Below are 18,117 nucleotides of genomic sequence, written 5' to 3' on the forward strand. Positions count from 1 at the left end.
CTACAGATTCATTATAATTGACTTTCAATTACATAAATTAAGTAATAAAGGTTGACATTGAGTCATTGAGTTCAAGATGAACATTAATTGGTAACTCCCACCTCCCCACCTACGCGTACATAAATAGATGTGTGAATTTAGATAGATATGTTAAGTATAATTACTTACTTATCATTATTTACTAACATCCATAGAATTCTATGTGTTATTCCAAACCATATACCACATATCTGCCCCTGTTTTAAATTTTATCCCGACTTCTTTAGCCATTTTGACGGTATTGAGTAACAAACATTTATAATATTAGTAAGATCACATTCAATGTAACACCCATTTTTCACCAGTTATGTTGTAAATTAGTCTCATGAAATATGGGGTGAATTTACCTCTTATTTTATACAAGCACATTATTCCAAATCCGTTGCTATTATTGACAAATTTAAGGATATATAATTTACCCGATTAGATAATCGGATCAAATATTTTTGAATCAGAGATGTCCAACATCTCTAAGTTTTTTTTCAGGAAAAACAAACGTCGCGTCATGAATTAGATCTTAAAACAATGGTTGATATTGATAACACTGACCTTGACAACTAACAATATTACTCATAGATACGCTCAGCTAAATAATAGTGTTGATTCATCTCATAAACGATAACTGCTCTAAATTCTTTATCAAACATTATCGTGAAAATTCACAAGATAAACAATTCTTTGAGTAACTCCCCCGATACGAAATGCAGTTGATATGTACGTAGGTACAAATATTGACAATGCATACAACAAAAACAAATAAATTCTTTTGGTTATTGAATCTTGAAGTTTATTTAAATTACGGTGTTAGAAAGAAAATATAAATTAAAAATAACTTCATATTGTTTTACATTCTTATTTTTGTTTGCATTTAACACGATATGTTTGGAATTTGCTATAGTACCCATCTCTTACCTATTTCCTTATTCTTATCAATGTATCTAATATATAAAATTCTCGTGTCACAGTTTTCATTGCCATACTCCTCCGAAACGGCTTGACGATTTTGACTTGATGATTTTTTTTTGTGCTTATCCGGTATCTATGAGAATCGGCCAACATCTATTTTTCATCCCCCTAAATGTTAGGGGTAGTACAGCACTAAATTTTTTAATTTTCTGCGGACGAAATTGCGGGCAGAAGCTAGTCTAAAGATAAATATTAGGAATCTGAAGCAGGGTTATTTCTAAGTACTTTTGGAAACTCATCATCATCATCACATCAACAACCTATATAGTGGCCACTGCGAAAGGCATCTTTTCATACGGAGAACACTTGCTCTTGAGAAGCTTAGAAATTATAAGTCTAGCTTTCTTCACGATGGTTTCCGTATTCGTTTGTCAGTGGTGCCTAAATAATCTTAGAAAGTACATATGTACTTTGGCATCAGCCCTTGTATGGATGCCGACTCGGAGCTGCGGACTGCCTAACGGGATACCTGGGCTCCGGTTCTAAAAGCAGGAGTAGAAACGGGGTGGGTTTTAGTCAATAAGACTCTGACACCCCTCTCGCCTCGCTTAAGTCGGGAGAAGTCATTGGATGAATTTCTCGCTCATTAAAAAACCACTACATACTATTGGAATGATAACACAATAATATTTTTCTCTACAATATTTAGCAACAGAATGTGTAACCATCAGAAAAAGTTAGTCACCAAGAATATTTAGCGCTTGACTGTCCCATATTGACGTGATCTATTTGTTATTGTTTTCCCATACAAACGGCGCGCGCGCATAAGTGTACATATATTTCCCCACGTGTGTCATTTGTCGTCTGACCACCGCCGCGCACGGACGTGGCTCAATTAAAATGAACAATTATTTATTTTGTTTTGTTTTAAGTGCCGTGTTAGTATGTGGGTGTGCTGGACCATTTAGAGCCTTATTGTACTCTGATTGGATAACATGTGAGTGACATCACTTTTATGTATATATTATGTATGTATATATGTAGTTTATATATGATCGTTGTGTGGTCTGATACACAGAGTATTTATTTTAAGGTCGATTACCTTTGATAGAACTTTGTTTTTTATTACATTAATGATAATTCGATATTTAAGTAAATAGTTTAATTGTACTTATATAGAGTTTTCTGTGTAGTCCCTTTAGTAATGTACATTATATGTTGTTGCCTACGGAAGTTCTAACCGTGAACGCGATTTCTAGTTGACATTGATTAGTTAATTTAACCTTATTGAAATGGCATTGCGGTTTTTTAACTAAAGTAATCGATGGATTAATTCTTTCTAAAGTAATAGTGCTTAGTAGATATACCACAATAATTTGAATGATATCAAAATACAAATTAGAACCTTAAGTTCAATGTCTTAAGTGCGAATTTAATAAAGTGACGTTTAATGTAATGTTTATAAGTTTGGCCTCGATAACGGTACTTAGTCGTCTGATTTATCTTGTTAAGTATATTTTTGTGTTTAACTTTAACCTTGTTTTATAAACAAAAATACTCAGACGATCAAAGTGATACAAATTGTCCATTTCTTTGAATTACTCGTAATTTCATCTCTCGTCAGTTCTCATTAAGTGTGATACTTAGAAAAATAATTAATTTATGACTATACGAAGTATAAAGTCAGACCAAGTTGGGAAAAATATCTAATAACTTCTCCTGAGGCCGTTTTCACCAATCACGCCTAAACTGTCATTTAACTAAAAGTCATTAACCGCCGTATGCAGAGTCATTTAATGACTTCTTAAACAATTCCTTAGTATGGATTTTGTATCAAACACAATTGCTTTGGACTAAGTTAAGTAATCATTAAATGACTCTGAGAACGGCGGTTAGACTATCGTAGTACCTAAACTAACTCCTTACTTGTTATGTTTACCTTAGCACTGTTTGGTTAAACTTAGGTATTTTCACCAATCTACCTAAGATTGGTGAAAATAAAAATGATTTTAAGTGTTACTTATCTTACTTTAGGGCTTCTTTAAATTCAGAAGAGTTTGGTGATACCGGAGCTTGGTCTCCTTCTTCAGTGTCTAAGTTTTTAGCATGAAATATTATAACCAATAATCACTAGTTTCTAGTAAGTATTTAATACCCACATCGGTTTAGCCGTATAGGAGTGAAAGCGAAATAACTAATCAAATTCCTTTCTATGCACAGTATAGGTAAGGCTAGCAAAGGTAAAGGACTATTTAAGAACAAATGTTCTTCGATTTTATAAATAATGAAATGTTTCCTATATGTATAATTCATAATATACTGTAAAATATTATGCCTTGCATGAATTTTTAACTCTATTGAAAATAATATACGATTGAGAATCCAGTACCTTTAAGTACATACGTAGCATGAGGTCTAAAGGAATCCTAAAATCGTAGCTCTAATGATGGCATATACATGTTCAAACATAATTTTGTATATTATTTATACATATATATAATTTCGTAATTAAAGAAAATCATAGGTCGCTGTATCCTCATTGTCGACCTTTCTTGTATACATTAGAGTAATTACTTAACCATGTGTCTAGTGGAAATAGTTGATGGTTTTAAGTAGATATCTACGGTAGAAGGTTTTCATAATAATCTATAATTATACAGAACCATCATCATCTTCATATCAGCCAGTAGACGTCCACTGAGTATCGTAATACTTTATAATAAATTGGTATCATATGTAGTTAATATATTTTTTAAAACCTCTTATTTATGATATAAAAAACTAGGCGGTAAACGAGCAGACTCTTTGGTTTTTCTTCCTTTTTCTTTTTGACTCCAAAATTATAACAAAGTTTAAAGTTTTCTTACTAGTACAAAGTACAAACTAACTTTATAGGCATTAAAAAAGAAATAGAAAGAATAAGAATTTATTTCACACTTAAAAAATCAGATCACAGGTACAGTTTATGTCCTCAGGGATGTGGTCGGCGACGGCGACCTCTCGCGCCCGGCACTGGTTCAGGCCATGGTGCGGAGCGAGAGGGATTGGGATGCCGTCTCCTCCTTTTGCGAAGCAGTCATGCTAGCTAAGGAGGAGGCGGGGCGCGTGAGGGAACAAACCTCCTCACGCCCCAGCCGTCGCGAGAGACACTCTGGGCGTCGGGGATCGCGGGACGATCTCCGGCCACCGTAAGTACGGGCCTGCGGACGGCGAGCAAGGGTAGCTCATCGCCCGAACAGAACCAGACCCGTGCGTGCGGCGCGTCGCATTCCGCGCGCGCCTCAAAGAGCCATCAGACCACCACAGATGGGGCCCAGTAGGGCTGATGCCTGATCCGGAGCTGCGGACTACCTAGCGGGTTTACCGGGGCTCCGGCTCGAAAAGCAGGAGAAGGAACGGGGTGGTTTTTAGTCAGTAAGAGTCTGACACTCCCTCTCGCCTCGCCCAGGGCGGGAGAAGTCATTGGATGATTTTCCCCCAAAAAAAAAAAAAAAAAAACGTACAGTTTATGTAAAGATTTGATAATAATAATTAGGAAAGCCCCGAAAGAAAAAAATATAGGGGAATAACTGTGATTAACAATAAGATTAAGTTACTATTTTCCTTCCTTCTTCTTATTTACATATTGGTAGAATTTAAGACCTTGACTATGAATGGCTACCAATAAAAAACAAAAGTTTCCTCATCAATTACTACTAGTAGTAAAGTAACTAATTATGCTAAACCAGCCTACTTAATAGGCAGACACATCAGTTTCAACTGATCTAAAGAGGAAAATGGTTATCTAAATAAAATCTTGTTCTTCCAGGTGACCACGACAAGAACCTGGGCTTTGGTGTGAGCGAGACGCAAATATTCTTCTACGACTTCCAAAACAACTTCAATCTCTCCTTCCCAATCGACAGTGCCGTGGACGGTCTCACCTCCAGCTACAATTTAGACGTCACCAGAAGACTGGTCTTCTTCGTACCAGGGTACAAGTCTCACATCAGCAAAAATACAGAAGACCTCATCCGACAAGCATTCAGCACCGTACCAAATATATACCTGATCATAGTAGACCACTCCGCTTACACATCAAGTAAGGGAGGAAAAATCGCCAGCTATGAACGCTCCGTCAGATCCGCCTACTACATCGGAACAGCGCTTGGAACCTTCCTTGCTGGTCTTCGCGCTAAGGGATTCCCTTCAGACAAAATTCACTGTTTAGGCCACAGTTTGGGCAGTCAAATGCTTGGCTACACAGGAACAAAGTACACCGAATTGACCAAAGAAAAAGTCTGGCGAGTGACTGGCTTAGATCCAGCAGGACCTTGCTTCTCAAACAGCTTAATAGAACACCAGATCAGATCAGGAGTTGGGCAGTACGTGGAAGTGTACCATTGTAACGCTGGAGACTTGGGCACGACTGCTGTACTGGCTGATATTGACTTCTTCTTCAACAAGAAGGGACATAAGCAGCCGTCATGCCATGAAGGTTTCATACCAGCTAAAGGGGAGAGTGATGCTGCGAAGTGCAGTCACAAGGCTTGCGTGAGGTACTACGCTATGTCGGTGCACCTACAGAATGGTTTCCTGGCTTGGGCTTGTGACACTTATGACCATTACTCCGAAGGTAAATGTGCAGCCAATCAGGTGACGATAGCAGGATACAACAACCCTGGAAACGCTACAGGCGTGTTCTATGTTTCCACAGAAATGTATGGGATTGAATAATAGTGTCGGTGATTTGATAGACTCGTCTGTATACAGAATCATTTGATCGGATCAAATGCTTTGTGTTATAGTGATGTTCACTGTTTTGTATAGAAACTATGCATAATTGTTTTGTCACGGCTCTGATATCTGTTTCCTTCACTGTGTACGATATTCTCGATTTAGCTAAAATTGTTAGTTAGTACGAAACATGAACGAGCTTGTAATAATTGTTAGTTAAGTATTCGCTGTGTAAAATATAAGGAAAATAAACATTTTGTTTACAATAAACCACAAAGTCAATTAAGCTTATTTGACTTTATACGTACCTATGTGTGTCATTATTTGTGATTGTATTGTGTGTAATACTCGTTTTTTTAAAAGAGAAGTAGTCAAGTATACCTATACTTGAAATCAACCGTTTTACAGATAAAATTTATATGTTTACATATAATATGTAACATAAGGATATTGAGCGCCTGTTTCACCACCTTCATATAAGTGCCTGATAAACTTATGTGACAGATAGTGCATACAAATTACGTTCTTAATTCAAAGTTATCTGATACATAGCGGCTATCTAGACATTGTGAAACAAGTCCTAAGGATAATTATATTAGGAGAGAATATAAGGTTGATATACTTTTTACAAAAAAAAAAATATTTTTACTAACTGAGAATTTCGATAGTAAATAGTATTGGCTAGTGTATTTATGTGTTGATCAAGGATAACATTGATTAAACTTGGGACAATTGACTTGAGATATAATGGTGGTCTCTATTTATGGTAGGTGCATTCGATAGAATTTTATAGGAGGTAGGCCTACCTACAAATGCGGCAGTCATGCCGATTGTTACATTTCATATGTCAGTTATTCTATTGTTTTAAAATGATACATCAAATGCGATGCATAACTATCTGATGCATCGTTGCATAAGTACTTACACACGTAAGTTGCAATACGTATTGTCTGAAAACTAGAATTTTGCATGAAAATCTAGGTAAAGTGGGAACCTGTAATTGGTATTATGTAGTTGTTGTTATGTAAACTTTGTATTAGCTGTTGGTTGCCCTAATATAAAATAAATAAATAAAATTGTCTCCAGCACGCATTAACTAATTAAGCCTAGTGATTAATGCTCAAACCTTCTCCGTGTGAAAAGATAAATGCCTTTCGTCAGCAGTGGCCACTCTAGGCTATATTGTATTGATTATATTTAGGTAAAATTTACTAAATTAATTGATTTTGAGATTCTGAATAGTTGGATAGAGTTTGGAATTGTACCCTGTATTTGGGAAGTCCCCATAACAATAACTCAAACCACCCAAAACAGTTACTATAGGACTTCTACACCTGTGACTTCTCATTTGAGGAAGAACCGCAATATATTGCTTGTATAACAGTTTTCCTTAAAAACAAAGACGTGGTCAGTTACTGTGAATGTAACGAGACTACAAGAAAGGAAAACCTTGACAAATTACATATGTCTTGTTAAGGGGAAGTCCATTATTAATAAGTTGTTTTGTTACGTGTATTGGGTTTTTCAAAATTGTCGGTAAAATACAGTTTGTCCATGGGTTTCACAACTGGCAAAAACGAAATCTTTAAGGGAACCGCCTTCAATTTGCTTTACCGCCTCCATTTCTTTTGAGTTAGGTAATATCCATAAATAGTTCTCCTATGTATGAAAAATATTATGCTAAAAACAGCATCAAAATCAGTTCAGCCGAACGCGAGACAATCGCGCACATACATATAGTACAGACAGGTCGAAATGAGAACCTTCATTTGGTTCAAAGTCGGTAAAAAATCAATCAATCTCCTGCACATAGGAGTACGAGGGAAGTTAAAAGAGGTCCTCTTTTTAACCGACTTAGTTCTCAATTCGGCCGGAATGCTTTTTTCTCTACTAATAGGTGCCTGATTGATTTCGTTGTCTAATAGAAGACAGTTATCAATATCCTTGAGATGCGCTGAATTTCATTATTTCGGCGTTTTGCTGGAGATGGCTGGAGTTAAAGTGGTTAGTTCAGTGAGATGGGTATGCCCGATATAGCAAAATATCTTTGTTGCTACCATCTCGACTACAACTAAAAAAGCTAGCTGAAAGTAAAAAAGGAGTTATGTATTACGTTCATAGAAATGTCAAGGGAAAAATCCCATATATCTGCTTGGGAACAATTTCCTTTACATCAATAATGAACTCAAACCGTTCGTTTTTTATTAAGCAACTGACAAAATATCAAAGACCTTTTGAAAATAGGAACTTAGCTCCATCTTTCTTGAAGTTTGACATATAACTTTCATTTATACACATCCATAAAGACATTTGGAATAAGATGAAATGATGGCCACCATAACTCATGTGGTCCTTATGGTGTGAGCGAGATATATTTCTATGTGACGCATAATGTTTCCCGTGAAAAATATCCAAGATCCCTTTATTTGTTTTTTTGGAGACATTTGCGAAGAAATTGGATTGTCCCTGAAGAGTTATGTGGCAAAAGGCCTGAGGTATAGACCTCGGCTATTGCTCGCGAAATTGGTCCTTTGATCCTGAAAAGGACCATGAACGTAGTTTCGTTGAATTTAAAATGAGTTTAGTCTGGCTTGATTTACTAACAGAAAAATACATATACATTACATAAAATAGAAAAAAGTTACTTTGATGCAATAAAAAGTAAGTTCATAAGTTATTAGGAATAATAGTATAATGTGCATGTGTTCTTAGCTTTTACTAAATTACATGTCAAAACATAGGGTATAATGTAATCAACCAGTACTTAAAACACGAAATAGCGCCTAACCATTTTCATCCGCTACAAATTGTAACAAAGTAATTCAACACCAAAAAAGTACCAGGCGTTATTTGCACAAAAGAATTCCTATTCAAATTTAAACGTTTTATGCTGGGGAAATAATAAAAAAGCACGTATGATTCATTTTCCAGTTGAAATTCACTGGAAAACGTTAAAAATAAACATTTTAGACGTTCAATTACGTGAGTTGCGAGCTCACTTGACCTGCAACTAAAATTATTACTACGGTCTCTCATTGGATAATCGCTTCCTTTGATTAGTAGGGACAATTTAGATGAGAGATAATGACCACCATCGAGTTGTTGAAAACGTGACTGTTTAGCACAAGGTACCTAATTTTTTTATGGTATAAACCGGCACATTCACATAGATCACCTGATGGTAATTGCCGCCGCTCATGGACACCCGAAATACCAGAGGTCTTACAAGTGCGTTGCCAGCTTTTTGGTTAGGAATTTAAGGGTTGTTGGGAAATCGGGGATTGGGAAAGGGGGTAATTGGGCCTTTAGAAAACAATTTTCATTGATCTAATCTTTTCAGTAGTCTTATCTAAAATGAGCCCGGTTTACCTGTGAAACTGACAATACAATTATGACATAGTACATAGGTACATGTTTCACCTTGTGAATCTATCTTTGTTAACTTCAGACAATTAGATGTCGTGTTTGCGTTGTGGTTCTCATTGGATAATTGTATCTCTTGATTAGCATTAGGACCAATTGAAGTAATAATTATTACCAATAGGTACCAAGTTCAAGTTCGTCATCGTTATTATCAACTTGTTTTTTTAAATGGATCAGATATATTTGTTCTTTGGTGTATGGATTGAAATAAGATGTGACGGGATAATTAATGTCTATAAATAAACCTCAAGTACAGTTAGAGGAAAAACCGTCAAGTGCCTGCTTTTGTGCCAAATACGTCTTTCATTTTATAAATACCATGGAAAGGTCAAAGTATTATTAAGATTTTATAATCTGAATAAGCCTGTTGTAAAGTAATATATTAATTAAAATGATTGGAAACTGTTAAATATAAATAAATAAATATACAAATAGAAGTAGCATAAGTACTCCGGGTCATCATCATCATCATCATCATCAGCCGAGAGACGTCCACTGCTGAACAAAGGCCTCCCCTTGGTCCTCCACGTAGAACGACAAGCCGCCACCTGCATCCACTGGCTCCGGGTGTTTAGTGAAAATAATTACACCGTTTGTATTACTGGGCTTTTTTCAGTTTTTCAATTTTTTTTTCAGTGGTAGCACAGTTTTTGGAATTGTGCCCAGTATATGGCAATACGCTCACCCCCTATTAGGTACATGCATACTTATATAACACATGTGGTGAAAAGTGAGTATAAATTGTATAGCGGCATTATGTTCCGTATGTGCACCTCTTGTAAGGGTGTACTTCGGGGATAAAACACTCTATTAATCAAAATGATAAAAAAAAAACTATCGAAAGAGCCAAACCTCTGATGACTTAACATACATTTACCGAATTCATAATCACAATATCAATAAAACAATTACCAGTACCTATCCAGTACAATTTTTCGCCCCAAAAATATATCGTCCAATTGAAATCGTAACTATTTTCGACAATAAACATTAGTAGGGGTCACAGTGTAACCACAAACCACAAGAGTGAGCTTGTACGAGTTGATACAATTCCAGTGCTCGGTTACCAGTGTCGAAACTTCGTAAAAATACTATTTCCCATTTTAAACTGCTACGAAAGTTTCGATTTAGCCACGATTTTTTTAGTTCACTGTATTTTTGTTGTAATTTTTTGCTTTCGTACTACAATGCTGCAATGTTGAACGCTTTCTCTACTGATTTCGTGTTTAATGAGAAGAAAAGATGTTTTTAATTTTAAATAAATTAGTGTTTTAGCAATGGTTGGATAAGATGAACTAGATTTTCTCTTTGAATCCTGAGTTTGACTGGTAAATAATGCCACACGGCATTAAGTTTGCCTTATGTACCACTATTTAATTGTATTGTGTACATTAAAGATTAAATAAATAAATGAACTAAGATCAGTGAGTACCGAATGATACAAATATTTAAATGATTGTATTTATGTAGGAAGATTAAATATAAAGTCAACGATTTCCATTCTTACATCTTCTAAATCAATTTACAACAAATTCTTATGAGCTTATACTACCTATTCTATAAAATACCCAATAGTTAAGCTAAAACCAATAACAATACGTTCCTCAATTATTTAACTGGAATTTCCGAGCAACAGCAGCGAAGTCGATGCAGCACTCAATTATTTTCTAGAACACATTAGCAGTAATGCATGTGCACTGCAATTTATGTGCTGTCTTCCTTAACGGGCGAGGTTGCACCTAGGACCGCGTTTACATTCGTGTTCCTTGCGGATAGAAGGACCAACATTGAAATACGTTGCTTTTGACTTTGTGTTTTCACAATTAAAGATTGGAATGTACGATGGGAAGAAAAAATAATAGTTTTTGGTAAAATGATACCAGAAAGATGTAAGGCCTATAACTAATTTTATGGGTGAAAAATTATCCAGTGAATTGAATATCCGCCTTGGGCGAGGCGAGAGGAGTGTCAGACTCTTACTGAAAAAAAACGCCTTTCCTACTCCTGATTTTCTAGCCGGAGCTCCGGTAAACCCGCACAGTTCAAAATTTTGGAACACGGTTGAATAGATGAGTATAACTTGGAAGGTTGTTGCGTTGACAATGAAGTTGCTTAGAAAGAAAGAATGTGTGATAATCACAATAATTAACAAATGTTCATTGAATAATTTGGAATACAAGTATTTCATGTTCTATCATAATAATATTCAAATACCCCTCTTGTTCTAAAGAAAAATGGCATAACGTAGTTAAATACTAAATGTGATTCAGTTTCACGAATTTGGTCCTTATAGAGACGTACCTATTCTAAAACATTACAGAATTTCCTATGGTCGCAGCCTTACACGAATGCATTTCTATATCTAGGTCCGTATACAAGCCTTACATAATGAGTCTGCTCGCTAATGATGGGTTTTTGGTAATGAGCTTGTGTCAAATGATATGTTTCGTTCTTTCCCTTGTTTTCTAGATAATTATGTAGTGAATTATGAAAGTTTTATAATAGATATTTGGAGAATAATGTTTGTTAAGGTAAGCGTCCACAGGCCCGCATCGTACGCATCGCACGCATTCCGTATGACGTCATCAGTACGCATCGCATGTAGGCATTGCTGATGATGCGGATCAGTGGACGCAGTTGTATGAGTTTCTATAAAAGACAAACTAAAATCCGTTGCGTACGATGCGGGCCTGTGGACGCGTACCTTTAAGGACTCTTGTATATCTTAGGTATATTACTCTTAGACTACCTCGTTGGTCGTATGGTCGCAAGTGCGACTGTCGGACAAGGGGTCTCGGGTTTAATTGCCTGGCCGGGCAAAGCATTACTGGACTTTTCTCGGTTTTTTTTTAATTCTCAGTAGTAGAACGGAGTCTTTAATTGTGCCCAGTATATGGCAATAAGCTCACCCACTATTACATGGGACCTATGACGCAAATGGTAAGAAGTGGGTGTATATTGTAAAGTAGTATTACGCGCCGTAATGTGCACCTCTGCCTGAAGGGATATTCCCTTCATAAGACGTGACGAGACATATATTTATATACCAATACAACAATAAGTAAGTAACAAGACAGTTTGTTATAACTTTTATCGAAATAAAGACAAGAATACAAAGAGATCTGTAAACACAAAACTTTATTATTTTCGTCTCTTATAAAACAACTTGACAATGACTTCAGTAATTCTTTTACAACGTTTGTGTATTTCGTAGAATTTTAATAAAGTTTCCCATTTGTACCTAAACCTAGGTTTACAGTTTACAAAGAAAAAAGTCGGAAAATTTGATTATTTTCATTTCTCAACTTCAAACAAGACTTTATTGATTTAGTTTATTTAAGGGTTTGTACTTATTTAAATTTTCTTTATTTTTCTTTTGAGTGTTTATTGTTTGTATTTTTAGGCGTCTTTAAAAAAGAGGAGGTTCTCAGTTTGACTTGTATGTAATGTAAGGTAAGCTAACCAAATAAGGCCTACCTTATTTTTATTACCGCCTAGCTCGTAGGTTTAAAATGACAATGGGCTGATAATTTCAAAATCTTATATTTATTTATTAAACTTTGTAATAATGGAATCAAAATGGCTTTAGAAACAAAAATTACAATTTTGTAAACACAAATAACTAAAGTGTCACTTTGGCCTTATTGGGAACCCTATGTCTTAATAAGGCCTCAATAAAAACTAGTAAATATTCAACTTCTTAATTATAACAAAACTTTGTCAATGCTTATAATAAATGTAATGAGATCTTATTAATTAATTTTGGTCATTATACATCAGGCTAAACGAGTTTCTCATCATGTAATACCCAAGTAACATCTTTGAAGTCATTGGTACCCCAGCATCAGTCAAACGAATGAGAATAACTTCTTGTTCTGTAGCCAATTTAGCGACCGACCTAGCTTTCGTGTAGTGGAAACCACTCTTTAGATGATGCGTACTTCTTTGGAAGTTATATCTGGCTGCAGCAGCCTACCGGGTAAAACAGGGTGCATAAAATTCGAAGGATGAATAGATACTATGAAGAATTTCCCGATATCCATTCACCCCTTTTCTGTATCTATTCACCCGTTTACCCCTTTCTACCATTTTAATTATTTTATTTATTTTTTCTATGAAATTACTGAAAAACAACTATGCCGTAATAAGGCCTACAGACACGTTTTTTTTGTAGGCTTTATTAGGGCATGGCACATAGGTAAACAAAACAACGATTATATGAAATACACCGATATTATAGCTATTTCACTAATGTGAGGAGATGGCTAAATGTATAATTGTCATACAGACAAAACACGGCACGTCGTATACTGATAAATATAAAAATACTAACAGTTTACGCTACTCGAATTTTATAAAAACTACAGTGCGCTCCACGTCGTGATTGTTTTCGTCTGTAGGTTCCAACATAATCGCGGCACGGGTTGCTTGCTGTGCTCAAATTAGTTAAGTAATGTGCATGCACACTTCTACAAACTTTGGCGACCATTTGACATCGGGAAGAGAGAAATTTTCAAAATAGGCTTTATTGGGGCATAGGCCTTATTTGGTTAGGTTACTATATGGGTTTGCACGATTATCTCGCGTTTGGTTGAACAGATTTTGATGTGTTTTTAGCATAGTTTAGTGGTTTTAGGGATATTACCTGACTTAAAAAAATGGAGGCGATAAAGAAAATTGAAGGCAGTTCCCTTTTTAATTTGTTGACATTTTCAAAATATTTATGGTTTAATTTGGAATAAATGATTTAACTTTGTTTAGAATTTGGTATCAAGTCTTCTGTATACTCTTACTTAGTACTTTTTTTGTAGAAACTCGTTACTAGGGAATAGTTTAAGTAATCATTAAATGACTCTGGGTACCTACGGCAGTTTGTGGTTTTAGTGTAATTATAATTTTATTCGTAATAATTGTTAATACTAAATTTATTAGTTATGACTTTTATAACAATTGACCACAAATATGTACATTTTTTTCCTTCATTGATAACTATAAATATAAAATAAAAGAAAGGTATAAATATAGTTCGTTGACATTTCAAAGGATAATTTACTTTATTTTCCTGTCATTAAATGATAAAATAGCATGAATAATGCGTATGTATGCCACCCATGTATGTCAGTCGGGCGCGTACACTGTTCAGCTGGGCCGATGCGCTCAATTTATCGCCTGCCCGTATTTTTTTTATTTTAATCTTTATTAATATAAACAAAAGGTTCGTTTTGGACAATTCTTCAATTGATTTAGCTTTTTTTTTGTTAAATAAATTATGATACGTTCATCTTTTAATATTTTTTTGGGACTGATGACTTTTTTGGTACTCCTGATGTTAGGGGATCAACGTAGATCATTGGACACCTGCAGTACTAAAGGAGTTGTAGGTGCGAACCATCAAACTCAACGCAGATTACCTGACATGCAATACTGATTTTGCTCATAACTTCAAAGTATTATTCCATCAGTTAAGGAGAATCAAACCGACACATTACGTCGACATCCAACCAAACAACATATACACTTTAAGTGTGAGAGAGCTATGCTTCGGCACGTGTGGGCCGGCTCAAATGAAGTGATACCACGGCCTCACAGAAAACCGGCGTAAAAAGTTTTTTTTTTTTGACGGGTAAAATCATCCAATTACTTTTCTCGCCTTGGGCGAGGCGAGAGGGAGTGTCAGACTCTTACTGACTAAAAACCACCCCGTTCCTACTCCTGCTTTTCGAACCAGAGCCCCGGTAAACCCGCTAGGTAGTCCGCAGCTCTGGATCAGGCATCAGCCCGAATCCACAAAAATCCTAACTCCGAAAACGCCGGCAACGCACTTTTAACGCTTCTGGAGTTTCGGGAATCCATGACTTGCACCGATTGCTTACCATCAGATGATCCGTGTGCTCGTTTATCGGCTTATTCAAAGTCAAAGTCAAAGCATTTATTTCAATTAATCCTAAATAAGGCACTTTTGAAACGTCAAATTGAATTGTCCATCAGTCTGTCTGTCAGTGAAGCTAGGCGCTCGTTCTAAAGTGTAGCTTCGAATGGAGAGTATATACGAGTAACATAAAATAAATCTACAAAATTCAATAAAAAAAACATGATATTTCTACATCCCCTGTATAGTGGAGGGCTCCTGTGTTATTATCCTTTATACCCGGCGTACATGAGCGACGAGAGTATTACACCACGGTCCACTGACCGAATACACTCACAGGTTGTTGATTTTCAGGGGCCCGTGCTCAAAGCCTGATTATCTTGTTACGGAGATTATTTAAGTACGGCAGATTTAATTTTTAATTAATATTTTAACAGCTGTTTTTTAGGCTATGAAGTAAGGATTTGTTATATGGTCTTAATAAGTATTGTAATACTTGTAACCTGTAGGTTATGAAAGGAAATTGGCAAACTTTCAAAGTAAATGGCAATCATCATCCTCGATTACTCACGAGCGTCACTCAAACCTTTTCAAGCGTTGCTCGAAAAGGGTTGAACGCCCTTGAGCGTATTCGCCCTTGAGCCCTCGAAAACCATTGAGCGTCTTCTAAATCGATTGAGCGTACTCATTTACGTTCGAGCATTTCTCAATCACTTACGACATTACATTATGACTTTTGAGCGCCTTCGGAAACATTCGAGTATCACCAAAAACAAACGATCGCCCTCGATCGTACACATTTGAGCGTTACTCGACTCTTTTGTACCAGTTAAGTAATTATCTTTCTTTTAGTTCTTATAACTAATTAGGTCGGTGAATAAACAGTAATTAAAACCAAATCATCATCGTAGAATAAAAAAAATCACTACTAAATAGATCAACCTGCATCCCTACACTTCCGACCTCGTTAGCAGCTGACGCCGAATCAGTTAAAGCGAGAACGGGAATTAGATTAACTCGTTTGCTCAGAGCTCAGACTGAAGGTTCAATGGCTACAGTTTGCCTGACAATCGCATTGACTAGTCCCTGATAGACTGAGGATGCTGCAAGGGGGTTTGTGACGGAATCTGACGAGGAATTTTGTATTAAGGGATAGTTTTGTGAGTGCTTTCTAACGGTAATGATGTGGTTTGTCTGACTAGGAATGGAGAATTTTAATATTACGTAAATTAAAAAAACACATTAAACTACACATTCTTATATTTAAATACATAGCTTTAAAACATTATTAAGTGATAACATACTATGTAGATATAAGTATTAAAAAATAAAATATATGAGACGTAGTACTATGACGTCACAATACAACGTTAATTTTGTATGAGAAATTCAAGTCATCAGAACTTTAGATGTATTTTGGTCAGTATTGATTATACGATAAAACTAAGTATACAGATCAATTCGTTACATCGAGGGCTTCATAGTTACACACATGTCTAAAAATGTTAACATTCTCCATTATGACGTCAGAATATGGCATACCATGTAGTTGATATACTTAAATGCGGGTCTATTTAAAAAAATACAAATTCAAAGTTAACAAATAAATAATAGTCTGTTAGTCTGCCCGTCAGTAACGCTAGGTACTTGTCCCAAAGTGTAGCTAAGCTTTAGTAATGTAGATAAGCAGGATCTAATTCCTTCAATGCCTTGAAAGTGATAATATACTAGCACAAATGCGTATTAAGTGTAAAATGCTAGCTTATTATAATAAAACAAATAACAAACACCAAACATTGTAACCACAAAACAAAACCAAACCTGTTAATGAGCAATTTAATTAAAATCACCAACAAAAACGTGAAGAAATAAAAATCTAATTAACCGGGTACTGTTTAGCTATAAACAACCGGACCGAAACCTCTAATCGTTTTGCGGTTCGGTCCGGTATCATTACCGGCCGCTCCGGTAATGAGTCCCGGTAATGACTAGCATATGTAGTTTATCTTTGTGTTTGATTTTAAACCGGGTTTCGGGTATTTATTTTACCTAACCGGTAATTACAACCGGTGTAAGTCTGCCCAACCGGGTTTGGTTTAACTAAATATTTACACTTAAACCACTTTAATTATGTTCTCTTTAACAGACTAATGAGTAATTAGGTGGGTTGGCAGAGAACTTACCTTTCGTTTGCAAGATAAATATATGCGTAACTATTTAGTGTTTGACTACATCATTACCACTGCATGTAATTTCGACATTTTATTAAGCGAGTTGAAATAATTTCGTTGTGTCGTCTACTTACATCTGGCTACAAGTTTGGTGCGACTAGACTAATCGGACTCCAGGTCGAACATTATATTATTAGGTAGTCCTTGTATTCAGTTTTTAGGACAATAAAGAGAATAAGAGACACAGATGACAGTGTTACATTTGCAAATGATTACAATGATGAATGATGATGTATCACAAACGTCGAACTAAGTTGGTTTTGAAATCAAAGGATAACGTGCTCTTTTCTTAACATAGGTTCCAACCCTAAAGTAAAGTAAAAGTATAAATAATTTTGTTGACACAAAAAACATACAATATTATATCTCGTAGTAATCTTAGTACGGTACTTAACCTTATGAAAACCTATGCTATAAGTACCGGGCATCCTTCCAGTTTTACAGGTGTATTAGACATCTGGTAAGTTCTACATCGTTTTGCAGGATTACAGCACATAATAATCAAGTGTCATCAAATTAGCAAATTATCGTTGTGTGAGTGATGTTACCGGAGGCCCAATTCCCCCCTTCCCAATCTTCCCAATCTCAGATTCCCGAACAATAACCCTAAAATTCCTAATCCCCAAAAAGCCGACAACGCACTTGTAACGCCTCTGGTGTTTCAAGTGTCCATGGGCGGCGGTAATTGCTTACCATCAGGTGATACGTCGGCCCGTTTACCGGCGTGTTTCATAAAAAAAAAAATAGAAATTACTATAACATGTATTAGAAACACATTGTATTTACACATACTAGATTATCGAAACAAATACACAAATAATAATGACCATTATCCAAAGCCACAAAATACAACGAATAGCAAAACACATCCATTGCGTGAACTATTCGAAAATCCGTAAAAACGATCAAATTAAGTTAATTACATGTTCATTA

At 35.7% G+C, this 18,117-nt stretch overlaps 1 protein-coding gene across 1 annotated transcript; it reads left to right on the top strand.

Moving 5' to 3' along the window:
* The first annotated feature begins 1,776 nt into the window (after nucleotides 1-1,776).
* Nucleotides 1,777-5,968, top strand: LOC118264660 (lipase member H-like). Its single transcript, XM_035577247.2, has 2 exons — nucleotides 1,777-1,942; nucleotides 4,754-5,968. The coding sequence occupies exons 1-2, from the start codon at nucleotides 1,846-1,848 to the stop codon at nucleotides 5,659-5,661; spliced, it is 1,005 nt and encodes a 334-aa protein (XP_035433140.2). The 5' UTR covers nucleotides 1,777-1,845; the 3' UTR covers nucleotides 5,662-5,968.
* Nucleotides 5,969-18,117: the final 12,149 nt, after the last annotated feature.

Source organism: Spodoptera frugiperda, chromosome 26 (assembly GCF_023101765.2).
Source record: "Spodoptera frugiperda isolate SF20-4 chromosome 26, AGI-APGP_CSIRO_Sfru_2.0, whole genome shotgun sequence".
Classification (NCBI taxonomy): Eukaryota; Metazoa; Arthropoda; class Insecta; order Lepidoptera; family Noctuidae; genus Spodoptera; species Spodoptera frugiperda.